Here is a 22,161-nt window from a genome sequence, read left to right on the forward strand (position 1 = left end):
GTGCGGCGGGCGGGGCCGGGCCGGGGCAGCGATGGCACAGCCGGGCCGAGCTGAGCTGGGGCAGCGATGGCACAGCCGGGCCGGGCTGAGCTGAGCTGAGCCGGGGCAGTGATGGCACAGCCGGGCTGAGCTGAGCTGGGGCAGCGATGGCACAGCCGGGCTGAGCTGAGCTGAGCTGAGCCGGGGCAGCGATGGCACAGCCGGGCCGAGCTGAGCCGGGGCAGCGATGGCAGAGCCGGGCTGAGCTGGGGCAGCGATGGCACAGCCGGGCCGAGCTGAGCCGGGGCAGCGATGGCACAGCCGGGCTGAGCTGAGCTGAGCTGAGCCGGGGCAGCGATGGCAGAGCCGGGCTGAGCTGGGGCAGCGATGGCACAGCCGGGCCGAGCTGAGCCGGGGCAGAGATCGCACAGCCGGGCCGGGCCGGGCCGAGGCAGCGATGGCACAGCCGGGCCGGGCTGAGCCGAGGCAGAGATCGCACAGCCGGGCCGGGCTGAGTTGGGGCAGCGATGGCAGAGCCGGGGCAGCGATGGCAGAGCCGGGCTGAGTTGGGGCAGCGATGGCACAGCCGGGGCAGCGATGGCACAGCCGGGCTGAGCCGGGGCAGCGATGGCAGAGCCGGGCCAGGCCGGGGCAGAGATCGCAGAGCCGCCCAGCGGTACTGACTCACAGCTCCGCACCCAGTAGGGGCGGCTCATCGGGCTGGAGGGAGGCCTAGAATGGTTTGGGTTGGAAGGGACCTTTAAAAATCACCCAATTCCAGCGCCTCTGCCGTGGTGGGAGTATTTGCAGTAGTTTTGTTGCAACTTGTTTTTATTACTGTCATTGATGCCTCCATTCCGTCACCTGTACGCAAGAGTCTAAGCTTTGGAGACACTTTTTCTTAGCAGCACTGTGGTCCCCGTGCCCATTCTTTGCTAGCTTTGTATTGTGCGCTTATGCGCAATAGCTTAGGATGGGCCTTTTCGATCTTGTATTTTTTTGAGCAGCCACGATCTTTTGATATCCTAAAGTACATACTGGGAATTTTCTCTGCTTAACTTACTGATGCAGTTTGAGTCTCCTTTAATTTTCTTTCTATACTTCCTACTTCATGTTCGGCAACAGTGCAAGTGGAAAATTCATTCCTAGTTAAGCATCTGAGTGCCACTGAGGTCATTGAAAGGATTTGCATCCTGTCCTACTCAGGATTATGACAAGCTGACAAACCCTAGTGTAAATAGGCATTCCAAATATGATCCTTTCAGACGTAGTAAGGCAGAGAAGGCCAGGACTACTTACAAGTGTTAAAATGTGGATGCATCATTGCTTTATACATTGGTACAATTATGTTTTCTGTTTCATTTTGATGAAAACCCAAAATGCTTGCAGAGTTTTAAGATGCTCTTCTAGAAGTCCTCCACAGGCTTAGTCTTGGGAAGGAGCAATAATGCTGGAACTGGTAACTAGCAAGGGAGAAAAAAAATCACCATATGGAAATGTAAAGGGTTGCTCATAAATTCAGATCAATCCTAGTTAAAGTCAATTCTGGGCTTTGCAGTAACTACTGGGCATTTTGTATTACAGCAGCTAGCTCTGCAAGAACGCTGACTCAGCCGTCAGTAGCAATCCAAACGTTAAATGCCATGCTAGATCCAGAGAGTGCCACATGTGAACAACTTGGACATTTTCAGTCCCCTAACCCTTCACCTTAAAGGATGTACATGGAAGTACAAGGAATGGCAAGGTTTGCCATAAGGCATGGAACTACTCCTGAACAATCGTATCTCAAAATTCTTAAGAAAATACAGAAATAAGATAGAGGTCTGTAAATTAATGGGCGCTACAATAAATACTGATCTACTGCTGCTTTGAATGTAGTGTCAGGAATATTAAATGAAGCCATTAGGAGAGTAGGTTCAAAGAAAGGAGGCAGTTTTTTACAGAGCAAGTAGTAAAGCTGAAAACCACCTTGCCTCAGGATCTTAGATACCAGAACTTGGACATCAAGGTAATTAACTTAAAAATTACTAGGAAAAAAAACCAAAACAAAACCAACCCCATTATAGCCTAATAGATAAGCAGTTGATCTATGGCCCAGGAAGTCCATGAAGTGCAAATTCTGATTCCATACACTTTCTGTATTAGAATCTTGTATGGTTAATCATGGTTTTCTGTCAGGTAAGACTAGACCACATAAACTCTATGGCAGGGCAAAGGCCTGACTTTGCATTTGGATTCCTCTTTACTGTATGTTGGACTTACCTGCAATTTCATAAAGCTCTCTAATGTGAAAATTTTTTAGTGTAATATGCAGAACTTTCTGCACCTGCGAACTCTTCTTTACCCACACTGATTTCTGACCTGTTCTGATCTCAGGTCAGCGTGACAATAATACGAGTTCCTACTCACCACAATATTAAAGTATAAATTAATGTCTCAAAGACCAGTGTCCAGAAGTAATAAACACAAACATTTAAGAAGACACGCATTCATAGGTTTAAAATTTTTTATTGTGCTGCCAAGAGCCAAATTACAAGAAACCGCCTTACAGTTAAAAAAGTAAACAAGCAATCTGCTGAACCGCAGTGCACTCCGAGTGCCACATATGCATCTATTTTTCAGAAAATTATATCTGCATTTCTCTTACAAGAGCACAACAGGAACCAAAGTAAAAGAGTGTAATGGATACAGCACATAGGATAAATCATATCTTTAAAATAATAATAATAAAATAATAATAATAAAAACATTTTACACCATGTCCTATATCCTGCTAATATTTTCAGAATATGGCCTTGATTGTAAAACAAAAGCAAGCATTTACAATTTCTGGATAAAGACTGCTTACTCTTATGCAAGGAATGGATGTTTTGTCTTGACAAAATCTCTGTAGTTACTGGACAGAAACATCTCTGTTTCATTATCAGATTGAGTACAAAACACTGGGGAGACTACATTTTTTCTTATTGGTGGTTGGAAACTGAAGTTATATAAGCAGAAAAAATGTTGACCCTTAATGATACACCTATTTTTTTTCTTTGATGCAAACAGCTAGAACACCTTTTTGATATTCTAAAACAAAAAAAAATTGTTAATCTTCAGATTAATAAATTAGGTCATTATAATAATAAATTAGTTTTTTTTTTCAGTTTTAAAGTTCAGCAATCTCTGACCAAGTATTTACAACAATACTTGAGAGTTCCTTTACAAAAAATACATTTTCTTTTCACATTAAGCATACTGGGTATCTGTGTCTCTTATGACAAGCATTTGTAAAAGAAAAAAGGCAATGCACAAATGGGTAATTAGTATAAAAGTGCCAAGACCTGTTTGGAAAGTTAACATTGTATTATACAGTCAGAGTTATAAATGAGGCAAGCTACAACAAACTTCCAGCTTAATGCGGACAATATTCCAGTAGTTGTTTCAAACAATTGTTTGCAAAAAACAAAAACAAAAACAACCAAAAACAACCAACCCAACAAAAAAACCCAAAAAACCCCAATCAAAAACCAAAAAAAAAAAAAAAAAAAACCCAACAAAAAAACCAACAACCAAAAACAAACCAAAAAAAGAAAAACAAAACCAACCAAAATCCAGGAGCTGATTGTGTTATTTTATGGAGTTGATTAGTGCTGCATGTATATTGTCATCAGTGTCTCTAGCCAATGCATTCATTAAAAAGCCTTTTTAAGGCTAAGCAGGAAAAGAAAAATAAGAAACACCCTGAAATGTAGCAAGTAGCAAGAGCAACGCTTACTGCTATAATCGTGCACGAACTGAACACACGCCAACACAAGAGTGCACACACGCACACACACACACACACACAAACACCATCAAATCAAATCAAATCAGATCAAATCAAATCAAACTGTAGGTAGAATGAGATGCTCTTTTCTTGTCTTTCCTAAACTCACAAGCAATTAAGCATTGATATGGAATGCCTGTTATCTGTTTCTGCTCTGGGTAAAATCTCTCTCAGATAAAAATACATTCAACAAGAAAAAAAAAAATAGAAAAAATATATACTGTATACATAGCATTTTATATATACAGTATATATATGTATAGTGTATATACACATGCACGTACGTATATATACATACGTATACCTACATGCATTTGTATATACATATATATACACAAACATACAAATACTTTTTGTTGTTTTTTCAGCATAATTATATTTACATAAATATTCCTATAATGCTAAAGTTTAAAGAAGCATGATCTCCTTTTTTTTCTGAGCTTCAAAAAAGGTGCTTGAGTAATATACAATTAAAATTAAGCAGCTTCCTAGCATGGAAGTAGTTTCTAAATCTGCATACCAGTAAATAAGAACATCAACAGGAAAAAAACAACAACCTTAAAACAGTCTCTTTTTTACTCTCTTGTACGCAAGAGCTTTGTCCAACAAAAATATTTTTTCCTTCTCCTGTATGAACAACCAGAGATTGATATAAAATAACAAAACAAAACCACAACAGACAAAACAAACAAACAAAAGCCCCTGGAACTGCATGGTGTTCTTGACTTTTCCTTCCATCCTTCCTTCCTTCCTCCCTTCAATACTGTTGTCAAAAGATCCAGTGCTCATATCAGGAATTACTTAGGCCTCAGTCATTTGCTAACTCTGCTGAAGTCTGGCTAATCTAGCCAATCAGCTTTGAAGAAAACAAAAATAAAAACAAAATAAAAACAAAAAGCAGCACAAGGTATAATTTTATACATCCATAATAAACCCACCCTTTATTTTCTGCTATAATCTTTTCCTTGCTATTTCATTAACTACTGCAGCTTCTCATCATATAGAAAAATATTTGCAGCTACACCACACCTGTGATGTGACAAATTCTGTTCTAGGAGTATATTACTGTAGCAACAGCTGGAAAAAATAATCAGACCTTTTCATATTTTTTTTCACCTGGGGTTAGGCTTTTGCTGCAACAGATGCAATTTCAGAGCAACAAGGAAAACCACTATCCTCCTGCTCGGCAGTATATTTTTATCTCCAGCCAAGTACAACCAGCTTTTCTTCTCTGAAGTTTCCTTTCACTTCATTGCCTACCCCTAGCCCCTGATTCCCCCTCCCAGAAAACCTCTATAGCTATGTTACAAGCAAATACATCTTAACAAGTTTTAAAACTTTGGTTCTAAGAAAACACTTGGTCAGTTATCTCAAGGAAAAGTGGGAATGCTTTTTCTGGCACATTGCAGGAGTCAGAGCTCATCCCAGAAAGGTCTTAGAACTGTACATGTAGTCACAAATCCAATAAAATCCACTAAGCAACTGCACAATTCTAGTTTTATTTTAATAGCAGACTGTCTCTCTTTCTCTCTCTCTCTCTCTTTCTTAAATCCTTGGTAAGGGTGCAATTCTTCAAACTGTTTGATAGAAATTATCTGCCTGTAGGTTGTTCTGTTTCTGCATGCTGTAAAATCCACTGTATCTTGAATCTGGGTCTGCAATTCTTAGCATCCTCTGAGAACTGTCCACCTGGACCATGGTACCTTTCTTGCAGTCCACATATACCAGTTGATTGTTTAGGCAAGAAGGCTGTTAAAACAGAAAGAAAACATTAAGTAAATCATACAATTTTTGTATTCCGCACATAATTTTAAAAGTCCGTTTGGTTCAAGTCCATAAGCACAGAACAAAATCAAACAGGCAATGAAAGGGTTTGGACTTGGGTTAAAGTTGGCTTATGTCAGACATAGTAACAGACCAACACTCTCTTTAGAGTCACCATTTTTCATATTATGAATGGAGCTCTGGTATTCTCCTATCCCAGCTGGGCTGGCTTAACTGTTCTCTGTTAATTCAGCACCACACAAAGGCTTAACCTGGTTGCCTCAGATGTGCAGCAGCTTTTTCCCCAGTTAACAGCCTCTTTATTGCTTAACATTTTCCACCATGTTTTGTTCCTGGTTTCGTAAAAAGGGGAAAGCCCAGAAACAGACACGACACCTTTGTTGGGGCTTTGTAGCAGGACACTGGAATCCACTGCTTCTTCTGGTTGATCAGCAGGAGCACGATGATCAGTAACAGCGCTATCGTGATCGGGATTGTCACCAAGGCAACAGAGCTGACGGAGGTGTCTTCGCTGGGGTGGGGCCCGCTGCCGCCCCGGTATTCTCCCTGGAGATGGTTCATGTCTGCAAGGCAAATGGGAGCATTTGTTAGTATTATAAACCAGCCGTGACCCTAAGGAAGAATGTGATTACAAAAGTCTCTTTATAAAGTACATCTTGTCACTCATATGAATTTGGACCTTCTCTCCTGCAAAGCCACCTTATTTACATAAATTAGAAAAAAAATAAAATCAGACCATGTTTCCAGGCTGAGAAGAACTTGGAAATCTTAGGATGAAAGTAATTTTTTCTTTTCTTTTACTTTTAAAAACTGGAAGGACAAGTACGATGTGTTCACTCTCTCATCTGTTGAGAGCGTATTACAATACCTGCAGCACACAGCCTGTGAAAACAGACTGCTGGCAGTTTACTGGACTGTTGCAAGTTTTGTGTGTAATTGCAAAGAATGGTAACTTTCAATGACGTACAAAATTCCCTCGCAGTTTGTAGTGTGTGTTTATAATCCCCAGGCAGGACAGTTGCAAGTCAGCTACTAATGCCTGAGAAATTAAAATGCTGTAGTTATAAAAGGGTAAGCTTAGAAATTTGTTCTAAGTTATATTTCATGCAGTCTTTCTTCAAACAATAGAATGCTATGAGATCATCCTCAGATTAAAAAAAGGCATCTTCAGATTAAAAAAAAATACATAGTTTAGGTTGTCATTCAATTAGGAAAGGTTAACAAAAACTGGCATAGAGTGTTTCCTCTATGCTGGGAGAATATTACAGTGCAGTTTTAAACAGAAGATTCATTTACATCCTTAGACAACCTTATTGGCTGTGTGTCACTATACCTAAGGTGTTTTTTTTGTCCAAGGTCTGACATCATGGCTATATGTTGGGCTGTGGTACATGTTTTCCATCTTTATTTATCTATTCCTAAGAATGTCAAATGGGTCAAATTTGACATCAAAGGTCTACAACTCCAATGGCCTGCTTTCTAGTTTTTGAATCAGAAAAGACACTGAAGAATCACTTCTGATTCATCATTTTGTTGTATTCTAAATTTTACAGAACACCATCACACCAGTACAGATGTTTTTTCTACACAGAACATGGAGTGATAATGAGACCAAAATGTATAAACATAATTTAATTGACTGATTCATCTTTACTCAAAGCAAAATGGATGTAAGAATTATGCACTGAAGAATATTCTCAGATATATCAAGCTAACAACTGCTAGCTGAGTAGAAAAAGCAGATGCATTAAAACATGGGGAATAAACACAGCCCTAAATTATTCCGGTTTATATCAGATCTGACCTCTGTGAATGTGGATTATATCATTTTCACTCGGCGTTGGCCAGTTTGGTACTTCTAGTTCAACATCACCTCGATGGTTTGTCTTCTCAATGGGGATATTAGTGGGTTCAGGTACATACATCTCTGTGAAATGAGAAAAATATGTTTCACAAGTTACAGGCTACTTAACTTCTCAGCACTGCTCTTAATTCAGGAAATACACTTGCCCATTTGCAGTGCTTTGTCCTTTAAATTCTTTTGTTTCAGAATTCTCATCATTAGCCTTGGATTTTGTTTGAAAACTTATTCCAAATTGTGTATGAGATAGATGCCTGTTGCCATTATCATCATCATAAAGTGAATGAGACAAAGGACTGGTGTGGACAAACTTGCTTTTGAAAATACCATCTCAGAATACATGTTTTTCTACGGGCTTGCTCCTTTATGATACTCAACAAAACTTCCCCCCCCAAGAAAAAAATTTAAGGGAAGGTTATACCTTCCCAGCTGATATGTAAAGAGTCCTTACTGGTTTCTTTGCCTTGCTTTTCTTTTGTAATTCTCAAAGGAGAGGAATTGCAAAAAAGGTTACTGCTGAATCTCCCCAGTTGTCCTGTCAGAAGTCATTACCAGCTGACTGAATAAGGTGAGCAAACTTCTGCAGAAGTGTATCAGGACTCACATTAAAAACCACTCACAATTCTCATGGCCCATGTGCCGATAGGTAAGAAAATGTCACATTGTTTTTAAGCCAAGTTGATAAAGCAATGTGATATTTGAAAAGTAACCAAGAGTCTTAGAAAAGACAGCAGTGTTCATCACTGTGACACAATCTGCAGAGATGTAAGGATATTAATTTTCCCACTTCATTAACATATTTCCATAGCCTTGTGAAAGGACAAAAAATTGAAAACAATTTTTCAGTTCACAGTTCTCAGAATAAGTGAAATTCAAACTATGTTTTTGCACAATGTGCCTATCTGTTAAGAATATAAATTTTCCCGAAATCTAAAAGTCTGTTGCCTTTGTGATGCTGTTCAAACATGGACTGACATTCAAAACCCAATTAAAAAACCTTATTATCGGCCCTAGGAAACCAGCATCACAATAAACTGGGCTGTCACATCACGTTACCTGGACACATGGGACAGCAGCTCCCCTCCACATTGATGGGTTCAGCACAAGGCAGAGGTGGGCAGCTGACAGTGGAGCAGAGAGTCTGACCCTGCAGGCAGTAGCAGTGTGTGCAGCTGTCAATGTCCCAGCGCTCCTCATCAGCGTACGTTTCTCCACTGAAGTGGCAGACCACTTTCTTGGGAACTGTATCTTCTGTGGAAGGAAAACACTGCTGTGATCATGCAGTAACAGCCAATTACACACCAATCTGATTTCTTTCCTTGACACAAAAGCGAAACAATTGCCACAAAGAAATCCCAGCTGTAATTAAAAGATCCTCTCTTCATCTTCCAGAAAATCTTTGGGGAAAAAAAAAAAATTCTGCTTCTTTATGAAGTACATAATTAGCCTGGGCTGCTTTTCCTCATTTTCTTAATGCAAGAGGCTAGAGGATGAATGATTGGGACATGAAAAGATGCTATCAAAAGTGCTGTGAAAATTAAGAAAATTTCCTTCTCTTTGACTGTTTGAGGCTACCAACTACTCATCTTCCTCCTTGTTTCCTAGTGAATCCTATTAAGCTAAAATAACCCCTGAATTTCTAACTATCAAATCTCAAGAATGACAAACTCTGTCTAGAATACTTAACAAAGCAGATTAGGCAGGATGCCAAGGATTGCAGCAACTCTCAGGTTAAATAACTAGAAGTGCTTAGACTGCAATGATAAAACAGATATGAAGGGGATCTGATATTTCCCTGCAACTGCATCAATGGAATACCCCAGGAAAAGAGCAATAACTAAACTCAGTACATTTTTTCATGGTTAATATTATATAAATTGGAAATTGATATGATCTTTCTGCCTAGCATTCAATACACCACTTTTTAATGTTGCATCCTGTGCAACCCTTTTAGGTGGTCTGCAGTAAACCTATTTCACTGAGAAGGCAGTAATGAATTGCTTAACCTAGGATTGTTTTTTGGTGCTGGAGCACTTTAAGGTTAGCAAAAAAACCACACAACAGAAACTCCAAAAGCCAAATAGTGCCTCATTTTCATCTTAGCTTCCTCCTACCTTAGTTTCTTATAGGCAAAAATTTTTATGAAACCTGCTGATGACATGAGCTTGCACATTAAAGACATGAATGAGACAACTGAATGAAATCATGAACTTAAACTTTCAGATAAATACTGGTTTAGCATTCACACAGATTAAATCTTTAAGTATGCCAGTTAGACATATTTACCCTATGTCAGTCTTATTATATATTTTGGCCATGAGTGGAGGTTTTAATTAGTGACAACACAATAGAGTGACATAATCTGGAATAACAAGGTTAGCAGTCAGCCGACCAGTCCAACAGATCTGAGAGAGTGAATTCAAATACAAAAGAAGACCAGCAAGAACTACTACTGGGAAAACATTAATGGAATTATCTAAAAAGTACCAGTGGTTCCTGAGGTCCTTGGTATCTCATGGCTTTCATGGCTTTTAGTATGGCTGGGTCCCAATCATACTCAATCTCTCAAAGTAGATTTTGTAAGTGAATGTGGCGTGGGCATGGGAAAAGAAGAGTGGGAGGAAAAGGTGGCTGCAAGCTGCAGGAAGGGCATTAGGTTCTTCCCTAGATGATGTGCATTTGGGCATATAGAGCCAGCAGTACTAACTCCGTGTTAGGAAGGTGCGTCTGGGGACATGGTGAGGCACACAGCCTGAGCACACCTCGGCTGCTCATTACCTATGCAGACCTAAAGCTCAGCCCATTCAGGTTTGCTCCCAAAATGCTGCCTTGCTTAGGACACCTTCAATTCAGCAGCTGGTTTGTCTGGGAAAGCCCTTTAACTTGCTCAGACTTCTCCAAATTTGTGAAGAACACATCACAATTTAATTCAGCAAATACTTTTTAGAAGAATGGACAAAGGTAAAATCACAATTACAGTGCTGTACGTTTGAACCTCAAGAGGAAATTTTTGACTACTATCCTGAGACTGTCTCCTGTTCTGGTTTCCATTTCTATGAAAGTATAAACAAGCATGAAGATGAAGGCCACAACAAAAACACGTGCTCAAGGACAGTGGAAACAAAATAGACTTGCCGTAAGAAACCCACATACAAAAATATAGTTCAGTGTCTAGCTCTACCCACTTCCCTCAAATTTCTTCTTAGCTGCACCAGAAAATCAGTCTCATCTAGTAAAGGACTGGTAAACAGCCATTTCTCTGTTTTCTGTGGAAGACTGATCTTGTCTCTAATCAAATAGATATCTCTTTATCCTCTCCAAACTAGAAGGTTATCTTTCCAAATTAATCTTTCTTTGTATGAGAAAGACGAATGTTGAACACAGGATGAATTTGAAGATTCAAACAACAAAGCATACAACACTGCAAAATTGAATTTGAGTCTATACAAACTGGATCCAGAAAGAAGCAGAATAAAATAATGCAGTGCTAAAATACTGCCTAATTTTTCAAATTCCAAAAAATGAAAATGCCTGTTTCCACAGAGTTTGCCTATGGCCAAAGAAGTGACTGAATCACCATCCCTAGGGGTGTTTAAGATATGTAGACATAGCATTTGGGGACATGATCTAGTGGTGGACTTGGCAATGCAGGGTTAACAGCTGGACTAATTGATCTTAGAGGTCCTTTCCAACCTATGTAATTCTACGATTCTAAACATTTTATCAAATATTACATGAAAATAATTAGAAAGAATCTACACATAGATGTGCTTCACAGTTCTCAAAAATTAGGAGTAAGAACCAGAAAGATGAAAATTAAGTGCATGACCTGAATCCTCTTCCATGCAAGAGTATATATAATTCATGGAAACCATAAAAAAATTAAGTTTCCACGAATTTCAGTTATTTAAGCCACAAAAAATTCTGACTATATAGGACAACATGGATTAATAAAATGTAGCATCACTGAAAATCTTTATATCTGAATCTTAATTAAAATCTGGCTTCTGTATTTTGCTTTGCTGATCAGTTGCTCCTAAAAAAACCCATTAAGCTTTCATAGCTCACACAATTAAGTATTTGCAGTATTATACAACTATATAGGATTCAAAGTAAATTATTTAAAGCTATATCTACATGCTGTGTGTATATATTTGCAAACCTGACGTGCAAGATGTAGGAAACAAGGTCTTAAAGGTTTCATTTTTGTAGCTCATTGCACAAGTTCCCCATGTGCATCCCCTCCGCATCCAAGGATTCTCCTTAGTGCAGTATTAAGGCTTATGTTCTGACTACTGGTTTGATTGCCCAACTTTTCAAACACTCTATTTTTTTTTTAATGTTAAAATGTTTTCTGGCTTAAAATCATTTTACGGTTCAAACTCACTGGAAGGAAAGCCTCCAGCAAGACACCTGTCAGAAAACCTTTAAATTCTCCCCATTTTGTATGCAAACCATGAGAAGATATAGTAATAGGATTAACATTGTACTTTTGCCTCAAAATGTCCTCATCCCAGGAAATGGATGCCTCAAAATGTCCCTCATCCATGAGAAAACTTCAGAGGTTTCCAAAGGCAACTGAAGCTTGGATACTTTGTAACTTTTCCAAGCATTCTTCCATCCAATTCCTTGTGCATCATCTAAAACTTTATCACTTGTTATTAAAGCTATTCAGTCTCCAGTGATATAAAGATTTCAAGAGTTGTATTAATGTCTGAACATACTCCACAATCTTTCTGACGAAGGACTGTTTTGTTTATAGATGGGGAAGTTGACTCACATGTTCAATTAAATATTTAAAGCCCATCAGTTTTCTTATACTCCTTCTTCCTGTTCTTTTCTACTGTATCTCTCCCTACTACTTTTGCACATGAAGCTAAGTAAGCTTTGAATGCTTTCCAGCAATGCTACAGGGACTTAAATTCATTAAGTATATTATACAATTTTTCTCTATCAGCAGCTTCCATCCTACAGCTTTTGTACTTACTCTGAACTCACAAAATAAGTCATCTGTACATAAATACTCCTATTCAACACACAGCAGAAAAGTGATTAGTAATCTCCAATTATGCTACTTTAAAAAGGTCTGGCAATTTTTGCTGTCTACAGCAATCACCATTTACTTCAGTTCCAAACTCAACACCAGTGCATGGCCCTAATTCTTTATGCATTTTCAGTATTTAAATTTTTCTTTTCCTATTTTTATCTCAAACATATTATCATTAATGAAACTTCATTTTTTCCTGTATTATAATTTAGATGCCTTATTAAAAGTTCTCTATTCTGTGAAATTTCAGAATGCTTCACCTCATCTTCTGCAGTCATAATCAATGTTTTCCTCACATTATCACATAAATCTTGACATAAAATATGTGTTACCCAGCAGATCTTCCTCTAAATAAAGTATTTTTTTTTGTAATGTCTTCATCCAATAAGGTGTCTTACCAAGATTCCAGGAGGATGGCCTCCGGAGTTTGTAGGCAAATTAGATGTATATCTCTATGTGCTTCTACCTAAAACCCGCAAATCATGATCCTCAAAGCTCCCTATGCAGACTTCACCCTCCTGTTTGACTAGTGGCATAGACTGCATCTCACCAAACAGGGAAAGCACCTCAGTTTGGAAATAAAACTTCTGTCTTATTCCCAGGAAGAGAACAGCAAGTTAACAACTATTTTTATTTGCTCACCAATACAATAAGGACAACACTGTCCCTTTCTCAAAACAGGTCTCTCACAGGATACCGGTGGGCAAGACTCAGAGTAGCATCTAATCACACCATCCATGCAAATGCAGCTAGTGCAGACATTGGGCTTCCAGGACTCAGCTGTCAGGAAAATATCTCCATCATCGTTTTTGCAGTAACTGGGCATGCTCTCATTGCTTGATGGAGAGGGCTGAAGAGTCTCATCTGTAAATACAAACATTAGATTATAGATTAGGTTATTTAACTTAGAGTGGGCAACTTCTCTCATAGGTCCTTAACAGAGGGTTCACTCTTGAAGAACACAATGCAATTGTTACACATTGGCTCACTACTTCAGAACAACCAGAAGGACAGAGCCTTTAGTCCTTATATGGGATGAAGACCTCATGGTATGCTCTAGCAAAAGACTTGTTTAAACCTTTGATGCATTTACTCAATAAAGGAAAAAAAAAAAAGAAAATAAAGCAATAAAAAAGAAAACAACATCAACAACAAAACTTTAGAAAAAGGAAAGCAAAGTGAAAAACCATCACCATAAGAAACAGCCCCTCAGAAAGTGACTCTGAATGCTCTAAATTGTATGGTGTATAGGAATTCATCTCAAAAACGAGATCTAAAACCTGAATCCCATCTTCTACCATGTTAGCCCAAGTCTTTGAATGATGCAAAGTGAAAAGCTATTATGCTGCTGTCACCTTCACTAGTGGCTATAGATGAGCTAATTATAAGCTGTTGAGAAACAAATGGAACTTGATCATGCTTCAGCCTGATGCCAATGGTTTGCTTTATTCTCATGCTTGTCCATGGGGGAGACATATTCCTGCAATGAAGCTGTAGCTTAACAGACATTACAGGTCAAAAAACAGGATTAAGAAAAAGAGAAGAAAAGAAGGGATTCATAAGAGCACTGGGATCAGGTTCTCAGTCTAACTGCATTAAGCTTATTACAGCCAGTAAGGAAAGATCAGCTCCCCTGAAACAGTATTTTGAAGTAAGCAAATGTTCATTATTAATAATGAAAAAAATGTAATTCAGGAGAACGGAGTACTTCGTTTACTGAAAATATTTTATCAGGAAAAAAGCCCCACACCCAAACCCAAACAAATACCTTGTAGCAAAACCTAATGTCAAAACCTAACTTCTGTTTTTTCCTGAAGTAATTTTTTTAATTTTGGTTTTAATAAAAGTGTATTTTCTTAGTGAGTTTACATGCAATTCACAGGTTTGTACTAAATTTCCACTGCAATAAACTCCCCCATTTGCTATGTAAAATAGGAATTTATGTTCATTTATAATTGAATATCTTTCCTTGGGGGGAAAAGCAAATCCTGTTATCTTCTTGACACTGTGAGGCAGTCTAGGAGGAGCCTGGCACACCTGCCAGTCTGGAATGCTTTGATATTACTCAGCTGCCTTCAAATCACTCTCAGAACAACAGAATGATACCATGTGAAGGTAAAAGCAAACAGAAGTATTTTTGAGACCAAATCCCAAACAGACAAGATAGTAATAAAAAAGGTTCATAGAAACCAGGGTGTGTAGAAAGAAAAAGAAACAAGCCTGTATCTACCTAACACTCTGACTGCTTTCAAAGTTTCTCTAATCCTGCATGTCTCCATAAATGAGTACATGTTTCAAAAACCTTCCAAGGATTCTGGTTCTTACACAATCCCTACATTATTAGATTGCCTTCAAAATGTTCTGAGTTCAGGGCCACAACTCCCCTTTACACATAAGACCTCACTTGCACAGTCAAATTTTGCATTTGAATTAGAGGACTGCAGGCTGTCACTCCAAACCGCTGAAGAACAAAGGCACCACAACAACCACCTGAGCACACACTGAAGCACTCTCATACTGAAATATCAGACATCCTTAGATCAAGGAAGGGCTCTGATGAAAGCTGGATGTCAGCACATACCTGGGCACTGTGGACAGCAGGAGTCCTGTGTGCGGGTGGGGTTCTGACAAAGAAGAGGTGGACAGACTTCAGTCTCACACAGGACGCGGCCACTGTGGCACGTGCATTGTGTGCAAGAATCAATGTTCCACGTCTCTCCTTCTACAAAGTATTCCCCACCAGGAGCATGACAGATTGATGGACTGGTGAGATCTGGCTTTTGCACTATTATTTCATCTGGGAAAAACAGAATTGTAAGACAGGCAAAATCAACATATAAAAATGATTCTTAATGAAGCTCTTTAGACTTTATGGCACCTGCATCTCATGAAAAATGGGAAATACATAAACAAGAAACAAATTGAGAATTAGTCTGAATAAAGACTAGTTAATATAAATCTGAGATAACTTCAAGAATTTTTGGCATTTCAGAAAAAGAACTAACTTGTGATTTAGGAATTCCAAGAGACAATAGTAATTTTCTGAAAAATTCTAATGATCAGCTAGTTTCTTAACTGCTAAATATTAACTTCAGATACAGTTCCTGAATGGATGGATAAGTAAGATTCTCCTCTGGGATTTAGGAAGTTCAGGTAAAGGTTAAGTTTCCCAGTAGATATATGTATATATTATCTGTATCATTAGATGCTACATTAAAAAAAAAAAAAAAAAAAAACAACAAAAAACAAACAACTCCCCCTCAAAACCCCAACCCACCAGAAAATAAAAAGCAAAACACAGAATCCCCCCTCCCAGCCCCCTAAAAATGTATAAACACGTAATATCGGTTGAAGTGCTTCATCACTGTTCCATAAAAAAAGAAATATCTACCATATTTGAAAAAAACCCCAAACCAACTGTATCCAATGAAATGCCACAGTGTGTAGCCACATCCTTTTAGTAATCTCACAAAATTAACCTTGCTTTCTTTTCAAACAATTAATTACATCACCTCTGCAGCCCTGGGTAATAGATTCACCCTGGCACTCTAGAGAACACATTCAACCTCTTTCATGTTAAGGAAGGAACTGAAACGTTCCCTTGTTAAGCATGAGTATCCTCCAGCCTCTGGGGCATTAAAAAAAAAATAATGGGAGAACTAGTCACCTCTTGGTGCTTTAAAAGAAAAAAAAAAGAAACCTATCTAGTACCTTGAGTGCTAAAGCACTTAACACCAATAAAAGGTCATGCCACCATCCTCAGCTTGCTTAAAATTCTTTGAAGCCTATCCCTCGGTAGGGGCAATAATAGCTGCCTGCTGCCATGCTGGTTGTTTTGGACCTGGAGTGAGTCCACCAGCTTTTTCCAGGCATTATGCATAGATACCAAGATGCCTCACACAACTTTTTTTTTTTTTCAGCTGCAGAAGTCATGTTGGAAAGCTAAAGGCTCTAAAGTGAAGCTTCAGGCTTATAAGTGATGTCCTTTAGCCTGAATTCAACCTATGTGACATTAGAAAGCTAAGTTAGGTGCCTCTGTTAAGAACTGAACATCCTCAGATTTCCTATGCTATGAATGAAGGAGAAGAAAAAAGTGACTTCTTGCTAATTGTGCTACATCTCTAAACTTTCCGAAGGTGCCTCTCTCCTACTTCATTACAATGATGCCTAAAGTGAACGTCATCCTAACCCAAATATCCTTGGTTAAGGAGAGAAAAATTAAGTGTACAGCAGCTCCTCTAGTCAGTTAGAGAGGCCAAGGTTCGCAAAATGCTTGTGGCTTTTCTCCATGTTTCTAGCCCTGCTGTTCCTGTCTGGTGAACTGCGTTTGTGCCCTTTGCTCTGTGACACTGCCACGTAGGAGAAACACCACTCAGTGGTTTGTTTTCATTTCTGGAGAATGATCGGTAGGACTCAAGGAAGCTGACCCTGGCTCTACTCTATTCACAAAGTACCTGTGCTTTTCATTCAGGGAATTATTTTATCTTTCACCAATTTGCTTATGCTATGCTTTTCTAATTGTTTACATTTATGAACCACATACATGATTCAGGCAGCATTTACCTGAAATGAGATTGCTAGTCTGCTGCCTTGTCACTGTTTAGATTTTTATTTCAGCTGGAACATGTTATACAGTGGTGTCTTAACTCACCATGGCAAAGGCAATACTAAATTTTTCTGGAAATTTTCTGAGTCATGTCCTTTGCATTTAGTTTTCTGCAAAGTCCCAGGCCTGTTTTGCTACATCTCATTACTGTCCCTGATTAAAAACCTCAACCAGATAGCACTGCTGTGTATGTTTCCTACTGCTCCCTTAGCAGCATTGATAATGATGTATCACTGCAACTGAAGTGCCACAAATGTGCAACTGCATAACCTCAAGAAACAATTGGTCAAACAAATACTTTCCACATGGCATGGTTCTGTGAAACACTAGCAATTAATGGCTTTTAGATCTTACAGGAAACCTTAAGATTTTCACAAGCATTGTGATGATCCACATAAATCTCCTAATATACAGAAACACAATTATAAGGGACGTTTTAATATTCAAGGTATATTTCAGCTCTGCTGTAAACTAACTAAATATGGAATTGAATATAACCACACTTTTTTCAGTTTGCAAAATGATCTCTGAGGGCTGCCACTTCCCTGTTGATAGGTTTAGAGTGCAATTCCAAACCCAGTACATTAGGACTGCTAATTACTTCAATATCCTTATGGAATATACATTTGAGTGACATGCTCACAGTCTCACAATTCCAAACTGCATTCTGATCTACTTAAAGCCATGATGCATATTTAACATCATCAGTGGGTAATCAATATGTTGCTAAATAAAATCGGAATTACATTTCTAACGAATACAAGACTTCAGTGTGGAAAAAACAGCCTCCACCCTGAGACTAGTTTTGCCATAGTAATACCTACATGTATATATGCCATCTTGAAAACATTGTGTCTGCCCTGGTGTTGTAAGAGTTTACACCAAGTATGATTTTCCTTACACAGAAGCTAGGTGACCAGTGTCGTGAAAACAGGATTAATGTCAGACAGAGAAATCTATGCAGACCCTCTCTCTTGAAGGAATGGACACTACTGGCTAAGCAACTGCTCTTTTAATAGAGACCAACATTGCTGGTGCTCAGAATCAAATACTGAACTCATCCAGAAGAAATGTCCAGTGTGAGATAATAGGTTCTGCTAACTTCATACTGACCTTTCTTCCACAAACTGAACATAAGGCTTGTGAATGAATTTACCCAAACTCACTTGCCATACACAAAGTAACTAGCTGCTGGTAAGCTGAAAGACCCAAAATTATCATTACTCTTATTTGAATGCTCTGAGGTGTTCTGTATATGTTCAGTAAATCAAGACATATGAGTATGCTGACAGTAGAATGAAGTCAAGGATGACTCTTGGGGACCTAACAAGAGAATTGCTGGAATTCAAACAACCACCATCCATTTTAAATTTTGACTCTTGTTTGTTTATATAAGGCAAGACTGGTATATTAACCTGCCTCCCTCCATATGAAGTTTATCATCCCCTATAATACTACACAAATCAGTGTGAAAAGGCTGAAAGAGAGAAAGACCCTTTGGAATCTTTCATCTTTCTGGGGACTTACTGAATTTTTCCAGTTAACACACAGTGTGAACTGGATTGATCACCATTTGTCTAAGCAATCTAAAGGGAACGGTTATCTTAGGTCAAAGGGAGGATGCACTCTTCTCTGTCATTTTCAGAAAGAGGATCTGCTTATTTTGCCCCTAGGATTTCCTGTTCTTTACAACGAACTTGAAAAAGTTCATAATTGCTTACACCCTGCTTACCCAGTAAGTACTGTCTTACTGTTCTTCTATTTATAGAAGCTTCATGAGCCTCATTGTTCTTACTCCTAATAGGAGTTCCAATAAAGTCATAGACAATATTACTGTATTACAAATTAACCTACTTAGCACATAAAATACTGGAGGAATAATTCTGAAAGCAGAGGGCATTAATCTTATGTTCTACCCATACTTTTTTATAGATGTTTTTCATATTAACACTTATTAAAATTGTATTGGAATGCAACATGAACTGTACTTGGCCTTCCCACTGAAAGTATTGAAATAATCTACTGATGAGCCTTCCCTCAGAACAGAGTCATAATGTTCACTTACATAAGAAATCTGTTTGTGTACATCTTTGAGAGTTGTAAAACATACATCAAGAGATACGTTTTAATAAAACTCCATTTTAAAACTGAAAATGAAAATGTAATGGCTTATTATAATACTTGCTATTATAGGTAACAGACTAGAAACTTTTATTTACTTTTATTAGTTTAAAGATTTCAATGTGTCAAAGATTAACATGTTAGGACCCACATCTTGCATATGCTTTAAATATGTAAGTTCCCATTTTCCACAGCTGAGAACTTAATGGCATTAGGGCACAGAAACCTCCATCTCTGCCTGAAGTATGCATGAAATTATTTTCATGCATTAAGAAACAGAAGAGAAGTGAAATGAAACTCCATCACAAAGCATGTAGAAGAAATAATGTGTTACCTGGACATGATGGACAGCACTGTCCAGGATGTATGGTGGGGTTGCCACAGTTGGGAACGGGGCAGGTGATCAAGGCACACATTTCCCGTCCGTTGTGACAGTAACATTCCCTGCAGCCATCGTGCCAGCTCTCCTCGTTCTCGTGCCGGCGCCCATCCATGGACAGGCAAGAGCCTGTTTTAACAGGAGGCATAAGAGAAGCTGTTGCCTCTGCAAAATATCAAAAGAAAATGAGGTGTCCTGATAAGCATCTGTTGTTTAGGAAGAAACACCAACTTCGTGTCTGGGTTGCATTTATTTTTCAAGCACATATAAGACCAAATAAATAATAGTTCTGGCCTTTACACTTAAAAATAAAGTAAAAACAGACAGGAAACAGTTAAAAGGTATACTGAAGGGGACAGCAGGATGCCGTAGAACATATTTCCTTGGAAAAGATAATCACTTCCTTCGGTTGAACCTACACTTCTTTAATCAACCAGAAATGCAGTAGTGTCTAAATAATATTAAAAAAAAAAAAAATTAAATGGAGAGAAATAGCAGAAAGCATGAAGCATATTTAAAATGAAATATTTAAATACCATAGCACATTACATGTGTCTATAATGTATCTGATAACAAGTAGAATATAAAAATATTTAAATGAGCTATAGATGGTCTTACGAATGATAAAAAAATTGCAATCAGGTGCTAACAGGGTAATGGTAGATACTGGAAACATTACATAAAGTACTTCCTGTGAGAAATTATTTGTCTATATTACTATGATAAATGAGATATTTGGAAGAGAATGGTGGGAATTTCATCCCTCATCTTTCAGTTTTTACTGAGATAAGAATACAGTAGCTTAGACTGTAACATTCCTTGTAGTCTGTCAGAACACACAAGCAGTTGGTCCAGGGAGCACAGAGTTTCATTTGTATCTTAAGGGGTATTTAAGTGCTACAGGATTCAGCCTCAGTATATTCTTTGTTAATCAGCAGACTGAATTTAGAGCCAAACACTCCCTCATCCTCATCACTATTATGATGAAGGATGCAGGATCAGTTTGTGAGTGATCTGACTTGTTTTCAGTGGTATGTCAACCACGTTCTGCTGACATGTTTATAAGGTTATTTTTACTCAGTTCCTAACTTCATTTTCTTTTAAAAAAGGATCATGTATGAGAAGTAGTAATGTTTATATGTGATTTTAGGAAGTGTTCAGCTTTTTTGCTTGTTTGTTTTTTCGTTGCTTGGGGTGTTTCTTGTTTGTTGCTGTGGATTTTTTTTTTTTTTCTTGTTTTGGTTTGGTTTGGTTTTTTTTTTGCACACTAATATGTAGGTCAGCACTTCTTCAGCTGTGGCAGATCTATCAAAGATGATCTCACAAGCAGATGGTACAAAGTTAGTTTGAGGCACATTATCAGAATAGAAAGCCAGTACGCAGAAGTTACATTAGTATGCCATTTTGTCAACTAAGCAAAAATGCTGCATAAGGATAAAATACTTCCTAGGACAGACTTCATCCTGTTTTATGAACAGAAATACTATGAAAAAAACTTAAATTCAGTTAGCATACTTTCATACTTTAGTGTCAAAGTATTTAAATTATGATTTTAATTATTTTAGATATATTAGTATTAAGTTCTCTCTCTGATAAAATGATTACTGACACTCAGAACTCCTAGACAGTAAGAGTTCATTTATTTAGCAAGGGAAAAGGGTGTCTGAAGCAATCAGCCTTTTTACCTGAAATATTTTAAAGTATTTAAAAAAACATAAGCAGGTATTCAAAATTAAGTAGACAAACTGAGATTGTAATTAAAAATTGAAAAGTGAAAACAATTAGTACAAAAGCTAATATTTGAAAAAATCTAATGTGTAAATACAAAATGGGAGTAACTAGCTAACTAGAGGTATGGCTGAAATGATCTGAGATACAGTAGTTCACAACAACAGGAAGTGTGTAATGTGACACTACTGCAGAAAAGGCAAGTTCAGTATAAGACACGTACAGGAGCACTGTAAATTTAAATACTGCACAACTACTTCTACTAGTCTGAAGATTTTACTGTGGCTAAAGTAGAGTATGAAATTTTTGAACAGATGAGAAATCACAGTAACTGGGTTTGTTTGACTTAGAAACTTATTTCCCAACCAAAAAAAAATTTTAAGTCTCCAGCTGCAACCCCTTAAACATTGCAAGAATTCTAAAGGGAATGGTGCTTAGCTGCTCCATATGTCTGCTAAGCTCAGGACAAGAAGTAACCAGTTCAATGTGTATAAAGGCAGATGATAATTTTTCGAAATTTTTTTTCTAAACATAGGAAAACACTATTTTAGAAAGGTTTGGGGGTTTTATCTTTCTGTTTTCTTTTGGTTTTTTTTTTTTTTGGTGTCTTTTGGAAGTGGAGATTCTTAATAAATTAAATCTTAGACAAACGTCTGTCAAGGATTATCCAGATACACTCTATTTTATGCAAGGGTAAAGAAGTGGACTCTCAGTTTTTCAGAGTACTACTCCAGGCTATACTTCTTTGGTCCTATTAATCCCACCATAAGCTATTTCTGGCAGAAGCAATTTAGAAAGTGGAGCTAATTCACAGGCAGGGGATTTACCCAACTCTTCCTCTTAC

General features: G+C 38.1%; 1 protein-coding gene across 2 annotated transcripts in view; it reads right to left on the reverse strand.

The window, feature by feature from the left end:
* Positions 1–2,471: 2,471 nt before the first annotated feature.
* CRIM1 (cysteine rich transmembrane BMP regulator 1) overlaps positions 2,472–22,161 on the reverse strand; it is a 176,742-nt gene continuing 157,052 nt past the window's right edge. For both annotated transcript variants that reach the window (XM_066315930.1, XM_066315931.1), the window contains 7 exons: positions 19,545–19,754; positions 15,065–15,280; positions 13,126–13,347; positions 8,493–8,687; positions 7,380–7,502; positions 5,951–6,138; positions 2,472–5,539 (listed from right to left, as the gene is read on the reverse strand). In XM_066315930.1, coding sequence (XP_066172027.1) covers positions 5,363–5,539; positions 5,951–6,138; positions 7,380–7,502; positions 8,493–8,687; positions 13,126–13,347; positions 15,065–15,280; positions 19,545–19,754 — 1,331 coding nt within the window. In that variant the 3' untranslated portion in view covers positions 2,472–5,362. The remainder of the gene's footprint in view (positions 5,540–5,950; positions 6,139–7,379; positions 7,503–8,492; positions 8,688–13,125; positions 13,348–15,064; positions 15,281–19,544; positions 19,755–22,161) is intronic.

Source organism: Sylvia atricapilla, chromosome 3, assembly GCF_009819655.1.
Source record: "Sylvia atricapilla isolate bSylAtr1 chromosome 3, bSylAtr1.pri, whole genome shotgun sequence".
NCBI classification, from domain to species: Eukaryota; Metazoa; Chordata; class Aves; order Passeriformes; family Sylviidae; genus Sylvia; species Sylvia atricapilla.